Source organism: Semicossyphus pulcher, unplaced genomic scaffold (genome assembly GCF_022749685.1).
Source record: "Semicossyphus pulcher isolate SPU_LCO1_2020_fin unplaced genomic scaffold, fSemPul1.0.p SCAF_10, whole genome shotgun sequence".
In the NCBI taxonomy this organism is placed as follows: Eukaryota; Metazoa; Chordata; class Actinopteri; order Labriformes; family Labridae; genus Semicossyphus; species Semicossyphus pulcher.
The window spans coordinates 16,487,721-16,497,611 of record NW_027211604.1 but is presented as its reverse complement, the minus strand read 5'-3'; the positions used below and the strand labels follow the sequence as shown (position 1 = coordinate 16,497,611).

Genomic DNA, 9,891 nt, shown 5'->3' with positions numbered 1-9,891 from the left:
AAAGGATTTTCGTTCTTTTATGTTTTTAAGACAAAGAAACTGTCTTTTTTTGCATGATTAAGTGTCGTCTTTTTATTGGCTTGTGTGCCCGGTAAAAGCATGACCATTGTGTGAACTCTCACTTACCGGTGTGTTTGGAAAACGTTAAGGAAATTTCTCCATGAGATTTTTTACTTACCTCTTGACATGAACGTTCATTGACATTCATAATCAACTGTTTTACAATGTAGGGTCTGTAACTGTTTGAAGGCTGCCTCGCATGCAGAAATGCAACTTGCAAGTAACCCATCAAACTTCAAACTCAGTTACCATAACTGCATCTTTGTAAAACATCATGGATGTCAATGCCAGTTATCACCTAGCTAGCTAGACATTGCAGTCTTGTAAAATCGCTCTTTATTAAAGCGTTGCTATTTTCAATACATGTGTTTGAATGCTTGCTCCTTTTTCATACTATGCCAGCAGCATCATGGGAGGTTGTGATTGAAAGTCAAAGTACTGTAATAAGTGTTTGGTCTGGTCCATATTGTGTGGTGTTTTTAATGTGTTTGCCAAGTCTTGTCCCGTCTGTTGCCATCAACTGGACTTTTTCTTTCCCAGTCATCCTTTAAAGCACGGACTGGTTTTCTCAAACCAGACTTTAAAGAAGCTTCGAATACATTTTGAGACAATTAGGTAAGAAAGTCAGGTAACCTCTCTATTCAAGGGTAGATGGGTAAACAAAATTTAGTCTCAGTCTCCCATTGTCTCAGTGTCCGTATACATTTTCTTTTGTAGCACATAGTTTAATTAAGAAGAATAAACCCCTCCTTGTTTTCCATCCTGCTACATCAGTGTGAGGGACAGCAAAAAAGCTATAAGGCAACATAAACTTGCAGTATTGAATCTGGGGTTGGATTTCCTAAAAGCCTCCTCAGACGAGGTTGTCAGACTTGGTAGCTCAACGGGTGTAAGAGAAACTTGTCTTACTACCAAGTCTAATACAGGACTGAAAGGGATTTTTAGAAGGGTTTCCTGCCCCAGCATCAACACAAATATACTACTTTAAAAAATTAAAGGAACACATCTTTACAGTGCAACACTTTGTCTACCATAAGTTTGATTTGTGAAGTTGCATTCTGTATGGATTTTATTTGCTGGATGTGCAAACATGTAACAAATACATCCACGCATTGTTATTTTGGTATTAACAAATTGTAACTGTTCCTTTAATTTTTTTTAAGTAGTGTAGTTAGCGCACACAACTACCTGCACTCTTACTTTACAAGAACATAAGAGGTGAACTTACCTCAAGATGTACCAACAACAGAGGGTTGGTTGTAGTCTTGTATTTGTTCATAATAGAAGACTCCTAAGACCACCATCTACTGACTGAACCGTCTGCAGATACGCAACAGGCAACCCTACAAAATAGACCTCTATATTCATCACTGAAGCTACTTCATGGACAACTCTGGCGGGCGGAAACCAGACTTTTACATTACCTGGGTAGAAACTGCATTTCCATGTTGTTATGCCAGTGAAAGGTGCATGATGTCTACTTAAAATCAGGCTCCACCCTTTGTCCTTTAACATAAGCCTACTCTTCACATTACCTCAGTATATCTTTAGTATTGTGTATGCTGCATTCAGTACACTCATTCAGTGCTTAAGTGTCCATCTGTAAACTGTTCATTGTTGCTGAGGGCATGAAACTCAGCAGTGTCCATGAATCAGTCTTGATAGCAGGGATTGAGGTTGCTACCTTCAATTTCTTCTCATTTCCTTTTTTTGTATCTCAAAGTGATTATCAACAGGTTTGAGTTGTTCTCAAGTTTTTGGTTTTTATTTGAAACGAATAGGTTGATGTTTTTAAAAGAAAATGGAATAAAACGTCATCTGATGCTGAGCTCTTAGTTATTTGCTGACTCCTCCACAGTCTCTTTAGAACGTGTGATAATAATGTATTAATTAGCTGGTAATCCAATCACTGGTTCATTAACAGCTCCGAGACCTTCAAACATTCACACAGAACCTCTAATTCAGTTGAAATTCATTTATTGATAATTAAACATTTCAAAGAACATAGGACAAAATGTAATTTAAAACAAAATGTAATATTTGTGTTCATTGTCATTTATACAAGTTGAATGTGGCATCAAAAATCGATGTTTTAAGGGCGAGGGGGAGTCGAGCGTTGAACCAGCAACCGATCCTGAGCCAGGTTATTCAACTCTGAAATGAAGGGCCTACCGATGTGCTCCTAAGCAAGGCACTTAACTCCAAAGTGGCCCCAGGGGCACATTTACAAAAACTACAACGACCCATCCTACCTAAATGTCCCACGTCCAGCTCTGGCTGTGATTGCCTGGTACTCTTGAATGACAGGATGTTAGATACGGGATGTACTAACAACATGGCGGCTTCAGAAAAGGATTTAGACCTAAAAAACGTCTCCTCCAAATATTGTGTGTAACAGGAATGTATGAGCTTGCGGAAGCTTCGGGGAAAAATGTAGGGATATGATCAGGACAAAAAATCAAAAAGGTCATCTCCCGTTAAAAAAATGACGAGGGAAACATTTCCAAAAATCTGAAATCCTGAAATAAAATCCCCGAAGACAGGTATGGACACAGGTGTATCTGTGTGTGTATGAATGTGTTTGTACGCATGTTTCGGGGAGGGGCAGGAGTGTGTGGTCTGAGTGTTTACCTTAGTGGGGGGACACCCCATCGTCCACAGCATTTTCAGGCCTAACGCTGCTGTTTTCCCCATCCCACGCTACAGCTGCGTGTGGCGTACGTCCAGGGCAAGGGCTCAGTTTGGCTCCCTCCCACTCTAGCTGCAATAATCAGCAAGAGGAAGAAGGTGGCTGGAGCAGCAGCAACAACAAGGCATGCAACTAACAGTTCACATGGAAGAAGGTGGAATAATGTGGAAATTTAGAGAGGCTGTGTGTCACTTAAGCCTAACGAAGCACTACCAACTCAAGTGGAAAATAAGAAATAAGATGAGTAACTAGTGTGTGGTACAATCACGAACGGAACAACTACTGTAAGTCAGATAAAATACAGGTGGAACCAGGTGTGCATTGGTATTACTTCGTGTGTAGTCTGTGATGAACCCAGTTAAAATACATCTATATAGTGTGGATAGTGTTGTGTGGAGTTGTCAAAGGGTTATAATATGAATGCAGAGAAAGCCAAAATGTCGAAATGAGGTGTGTGTGTTTCTGGTGAGATCAGAAGAGGGAAAAGGAAAAGGTCGACGGCCCTTCTCACTGCTGCTCGGGAAAAACCAGCGGCCTTTGCTTAATCCAGAACAACCTTTACATTCACCTGCAGCACCAAGACTGTCAGCTCAAATCCACTCAAGTCAATAACCCCACAAACATCTGCAACACACCACTGCACAGCACTTAAAAGAAAAACACTTGTACCTGCCTGCACGTAAATAAACCGTTTCATCCATGTTTCCTCCCATTTTAAGAATGAGCACTTCACAACTGTGTGCAACCTTTTTACCACGTTTACAAACACCCAACACTCCTTAAATGCTAAGAGGATGATGGTTATCCTTTCAGTCACTGCCACAGACGGATTGCCTCCTTTTTTCCCCACAAACAGACCAGTACAACATCCCAACCGTCCGACTAAGTCTCATCTATTCGCTATCTCAAACTGTTGGGGAGTAAAATACAATCACTTCATCTTTATATTAACAGTCAATATTTTTCTTCTTCAACCAAATGTTGGCTGCCATTACGTTGTCATTTAAAAAAAAAGGTAGTAAGTATTTACAAGGGTACCAAATTTTACATTTTCTGGTTTGAAAACGAGCTCAACTTTTCCTCTAAATCCCTGATGGTTTCCAAAAAAGAGCAGAGGCATGACGACAGCAGCTGCTGAGACTGGAACAAAAGCTAACGACAGAAAGGGTCACAAAATAATAATAATTTGAATTTTTAAGGATCTATTATACTTAGATTCTTGCAGCATCATTGGCCAATTAATTCTCGCTGCCATCCCTCATTTAAAACTTAATTATGTACAAATCCGACAACTTTTCTTAGGTCTGACAAAAATGAAAACTCTGGCAACTGAGAACCTAAAACTAGAGAGAGGTTTCATCTTATGTAGCATACTTGAAATGATTGGTTCATAAGTGTTAGATGTGAATATTGACCTTTGACAGGACATAATAAATTCCTAAGAGTGGGACTTGCGTTTCTTCTTCATTAGTTGTTCAAGACCAACAACAACATAGATTCTGGGACAATCAAGAAAGATAAATTATGGCCAAACATATGGAGAAAACATTTAAGTCATGGACTTCCATTTAATTGTAATTGCTTTGTCATCACTATATTTTACCCATTTTTTGTCATCCAAGTCACGCTAAGAATTCACACTTGGATCCATCATAACTATAAAGCTTCCAGAAAGCATACGTCTGGTGATAGCTGTCATAACTTCTGCAGAAGAAAATCTTTAATGCCAGCGGGCAAAATTCAATCACAAAGCCACACTATGTAACAAAGTAAAGGGGCTGCAAGGAAATAAGGAGACATGTTAACCTTCAATTCAATCAGGTCGATTTCCGCCTAATCAAAGTTTTTCCTGATCCAAAACAGAGGGGGGAATAAATTATTTGCCACCACTTTGAGTGTGAATAGTTTGATAAGCACTAAACCGGTCAGCTCAGTGACACATGTAAGAGACAATCTGAACCTTCATCGAACATTCTTCTTCTTCAGTAAAGGCTTCTTCAGTAGTTCTGCTTCCTCTTCTAGCCGAGTAGTATTACCCATTAGGATGTTAAACGTTAGAACAAATAGGCTGGATATAAAAGCCTGTTATGTACTCCACAGGGTGCTCATGTTTGAAATTATTCATCATGGCGAAATGTTTCTCTAGACAGACCTGAAACAAAGCAGGAAGAGTTTAAAAAGAAGTGGGGGCAGATTTATGTATCCTGTTGATAGGCAGGATAGTAGTTTCTCGTTAAACTGATTTTAATGTTACTAAACAATTTAAGGACTGTTTTTATTATGCAGACTTGGAAGGAAATACCTAATATGCGCACATTTCAACATTTCATGTAGAGTATATAAAGGGCTTTTTATTCAGAACAAACGAAAGGCTTCTCCTACAAGATCCTTCACTTGTCAAACTCTGTCCTGAAAAACATTCAGGCTTCTTTGACAATCAACAAGGAACCAGCTGTGCCTCCAACACATCTAACAGAAACTGTGAATGCTTGACAATATTCCAACAACAGCCGTCCACTTATCTCTACCTGTTCTTGTTCACTCATATGATCAACCACTGAACCCAACAGCCAACAACTAACAGCCAAGCTAGTTGGAGACTCTTTACGATGGAGAAAAGAGATGCTTAAGATTCAAAGCACATCTGAATAACAACCTTGCTCCCTCTCTGACTTTCCTCTCAAAACTGTCCCTCATGTAAATACACATGCGCGCGCACACAAACACACACACATCTGCAGTGTGGAAGGAGTGTTTTGGGGTGGGACTATCGATAAGGGGGTTCTGGCGTGTGGTAAGGGTAATCATGGCGCTGGGGCATGGGTTGCCCGTGTGCGGGTGTCTGCTCATACGGTGTGGATGCGGAGTAGCTTCCCGCTGCCGCGTAAGCTCCAGATGAATCATATGCTGCTGCTGCACCGTAGCCTCCAGATGTGTCATAGCTTCCTGACGAGGCATCGTAGTTCCCGGATGAAGCGTTGTAGCTCCCAGATGAGGCGTCATACCCTCCCGAAGCGTCATATGTTCCCGGCGCTGCATAGGCACCCGATGCAGCATAGGTCGGGGGCGCAGAGTACGTCCCTGGGGGTGCAGGGGCTGCGGTGGAGGCCTGTGGCTGTGTGGTGGCCGGTGGAGGAGGTGGTGGGGGAGGAGGAGGATTGGTGTAGGCATACTGGAGGTACTGGTACTGTTGCTGGTACTGTTGATACTGTTGATATTGATGCATTTGCTGGTAGTACTCTGAGTAAGACCTGCAGTGGAGTTTACAGTCAGAGAGGAAAGAAGGAGCAAAGCAAAATTAGCCTATAAATCACACATCATATGAAATATTTGACAATGAAATGTTAAATTGATTCATGTCTGTAAAGTACTTTATCGTCATTAAATGTTATCTGCTTTTAATAAATGTTTACTGTTGTTGCTATTATCATTATGTGTGTAAGTGAAAGCAGGACTAAAAGGTTTATTTTTCTTCTGCTTTCATCAAATATCAAAACGTGTTATGTGTACCTAGCTACGGGATCTGACCCTTCAGGTGTGTTGGTGGCAGCCGCTGTCTCTTCAGGTCCTCCAGGTGGTGTCGGCAGTAGGGCGCGGCGTTTGGGTCTTATCTGAGCGAAGGAACCCGGGACAGGGTCCGGTAGGAGGGGGGCTCGATTTCCTCTGATTGGACTGCGGTCCCGCTCGTTTTCTGAAGCTGCTGCTTTCCTCCCTGCCTGCTGCTCTGCCAGAACCTTTAATTGAAATGATGTCAGTATATAATATGAAGAAGTACAACAGAAAAATACCCAAAAACATTTCAGATTTTACTCAAAGAAATGTTTAAAAGACCTTCTGTCCCTCCTGAAAGAACTTGGCTCTTGCTGCCTCAAAAAGCGTTGTTGGATCTGGTCCAGACGGTGGTTCTACTTCTTCAACAACGGTGCTGGGTGCAGGATTGTGATTGGTTATATCATGGTATACCTGGTCAGCAACAGAGCCATACACCTGGCTGGCGAGAGCACCATATATCACCCCGTCGGCGCCTTTAGAGCTTGTAATGCCCTTTAGAGCAGCGTAGGTGGGGTCAAACGATGTGGTGTTGTAAAACGAGTTATGGACACTTTGTTGAACCTGCAAACAACAATGACAGACAGCAGCATTACCAAACATTTCAGATTATCTTTATTGCCCCACAAGGGGAAATTTGTTTTGCAGCAGGAGCACACTGAACGACACAATACACAAGACAACATCTTAAGGGGTCTACATAGATTTTAAAAGTTGCAGGCGAGGATTGAAAACAAGTCTCCTTACAAATACCTTTTTCCAAGATAGAGGATGCCTGGCTAAAGAATTAACTTACTTGTATGGGTAGTCCAGCCGCAGCTGCTGCAGCTGCTGCAAGCACGGCTGCTTGACTCTGGTGATGTTCTAGTGATGGAGGTGGTCGCGGAAGAAGACCTTCCCTGCCACCTAAAAGGAGAAGTGAGCAGAAAACATGATCAGAAAGTGGACATGAGTTTTCAGCATTTTATATTGTACAAGAGACTTGAGTGGATCCCTCGTCTCCAACTGCTGTTAAACCAACGCCGGGATTAGATAGAGATAAGATAATCCTTTATTAATCCCCAGAGGGGAAATTCGGGTGTTGCAACAGCACAAAGTCAAAACAGCTAGTAAATAAATACAAATAAAATATGAATAGATAAAAGAAATAAAATAAAAATATGGGGTATATACAACTGGTATACAAATGCCTAATTATTTGCATTACCGGCCGATACAATCTGGTTGATCAAAGGTTGGGCTTTGGACAGCTCCACAGCCAACTGACGGCCCTTGTACATGGTCCCGTTGAGTGCCTCGATAGCTGCCATGGCCTCCTCCTTCCTCTCCATATGCACAAACGCGTAGCCAACATTTGAGCATAATCTGGCTGTAATATGAAAAGGAAGCAGAGACAGCAGCATGAGACATTGATTTAAAAAACCCCCACAACAAATCAACCCCAACCTATGGAGGGCTTTTCTACTTACCTTTGACTTTGTCACAATCTAAAACTCTTCCAAAGGTTGAGAACAGCCCGTGCAGGTCATCTGCTGAACATGTTGCGCTGAGGTTTCCCACAAACACTTTTGTGGAGTTGGGTGGGCGAGCTCGTGACTCCTCGACCACCAGGGGCCTGCCTCTGTACTCTTTGCCATCAAGATGCCGAATGGCCCTGTGAGAGTATGAGCAAAATTTAGTTTTTTTTAAACACTGCACTTAACTCAATTGGCCAGTGATTTGAGACCTTAAAGAACAAAACCAATGTTGTTGTTTCACTCCAAGTCTGATGAAGTAAAACAAACATTTTCAAAATGAATTCTAGCTGCCTTTCGATAGTATGAAAGACAGGACTGAAAGCATGTTTCCATTTTTCACACCTCAGAGATAGTATGACTGTTGTTTAAAAAAAAAAAAAAAAAAGGCTGTTGACATCTGCTGAGAGTAGTTTATCCCTTCTTTAACATTTTCTTATAAAAATGTGATACAGTAACATATGTAGCCATCTGTACAGTGTTATTCCCAGCTCATAATTTATGACAGTAACTGGAAACTTGGAAACATTACCCTCTTTGTAATGTGCACCTGCCTTTGATCTTCAGTACTGTAATATTGTTTATGATATTGTTTATTATTTTATTTATACAATATGTACATTTTACTAAGTATTAGTACATAGTCTATACATGGCAAATTATGTGTGCATATGTTTAAATAATTATACTTTATGTCTTAAAAACCCACTGCTAGTTAAAGCAACAGTTGCAGGACCTGTTTCTGTTCAATAAATTACCTCGATCTACGTACTATAAAAGGATATTTCTAGAAGAGTAGGTATTCCCTGATATCTAACACTGAAGAGTTGAGTACCTGTCTGCCGCCCCCTCTCCCCTCAGGGTGACGAAGGCATACTGTCTGAGCAAAGAGCAGGTGTTGATCTCTCCATATGGTGCAAAGAGCTTGTTCAGCTCTTCGTGAGTTGCATCTAAAGGAAGGTTTCCCACAAACAACTTCACGTTTTCACCGCTCATCTCTGTGTCCACAGGAGATCTGCAAAAGATTAAACAGGGAGAGCTTTGGTTAAGTTAGATACTTTGAGACATGCTAATAAATCTTTTAGACGAGTCAGTGAATCTCATCAGAAAATATGCGTTTTGGCGGTCATCGTAGATTTTTTAAACCTAAAATAAAACTGCCAGGTGGAGTTATTGCGATCCAGTGACAGTTGCTAGTTAGTCAGATATTGTTAGCTAAGCTAATTAAACCGTTAACTCGCGCGGCTATAATCGATCCAATTAAGTTATTGGCAGTTGGTTAAATTTAGCTACGTGCTAAGTTAGCTATCTAACTATTTAGGCAAACTACGCATAAACGGCAATTTAGCACAACATTGATTGTTGTGTAAGATGCAGGGTCACTTAAACGACCAACAGTTAGCTATAAACTACTGGCACTATTGGCCATTTTGTTAAAAGCAAACATTGACGATGTAGCTAATGTTAGCTAAGCTAACTAGCGTACGCTAACATTATAGCTTTTACGTAGTAGTTGTTTGCAAGATATAGCTCCACCACTGGTATGGGGTAAAACAATATATATTAACTACCATTAATCTAGTTCCGTTTTGATTTCTTTTTAACGCAAGGAGGAAAAGCATTTATTATTTCAAGAATATAAGCTACACAGACTTCTTACCCAACGCGGTCCCGGAGCTGTATTTCGGACGTCACATCCGGCTCCGGTTTCTAGAGGGGCGCAGTTACATCAAATTTGCTCTTAACAAGGATGACACAACAACACGTTTACAGATCACAAGCGCTTAGGCCCTCATGTCATATCACATATATTGATTTTGTACATAGCTGGACCTTATTGACTACTATTTTGAAACGGAAAATGTTAAGGATTTAGTGGAGTTGGTTGTACAACCATTAAACTTTTGTAATTCTGTTGTTAACACTAGCAATTACTGTGTAGCTGCGACTGTTAAACTAAAGTAATAAAACAGCATGCGTTGTACACTTACAACTAGGCACTAATATTGGTGTATCTTAGACTGCTGCTCGGCCTATCACGGCCATAGTTAGGTGTAAAATGAAATGTCAGACCAGCGA

At 40.9% G+C, this 9,891-nt stretch overlaps 1 protein-coding gene across 2 annotated transcripts; it reads right to left on the bottom strand.

Moving 5' to 3' along the window:
• Positions 1-4,113: 4,113 nt before the first annotated feature.
• Positions 4,114-9,483, bottom strand: rbm14a (RNA binding motif protein 14a). Of its 2 annotated transcripts, none has more exons than XM_069677232.1 (8): positions 9,473-9,483; positions 8,648-8,827; positions 7,768-7,952; positions 7,506-7,667; positions 7,095-7,204; positions 6,581-6,862; positions 6,260-6,483; positions 4,114-6,000 (listed from the first exon to the last, which is right to left on the bottom strand). In XM_069677232.1, the coding sequence occupies exons 2-8, from the start codon at positions 8,806-8,808 to the stop codon at positions 5,517-5,519; spliced, it is 1,608 nt and encodes a 535-aa protein (XP_069533333.1). In that variant the 5' UTR covers positions 8,809-8,827; positions 9,473-9,483; the 3' UTR covers positions 4,114-5,516. The 2 variants fall into 2 exon arrangements, with proteins under 2 accessions (XP_069533333.1, XP_069533342.1); XM_069677241.1 differs by having other exon boundaries at positions 6,278-6,483.
• Positions 9,484-9,891: the final 408 nt, after the last annotated feature.

Bases quoted from the DNA above. Each gene is read 5' to 3' on its own strand.
- rbm14a (XM_069677232.1), bottom strand. From the start codon at position 8,808: ATGAGCGGTGAAAACGTGAAGTTGTTTGTGGGAAACCTTCCTTTAGAT. The intron at 7,668-7,767 runs GTAAGTAGAAAA...TTCATATTACAG, and splicing joins AGATTGTGACAAAGTCAAAG to CCAGATTATGCTCAAATGTT. The intron at 7,205-7,505 runs GTAATGCAAATA...TTCTCCTTTTAG, and splicing joins CAACCAGATTGTATCGGCCG to GTGGCAGGGAAGGTCTTCTT.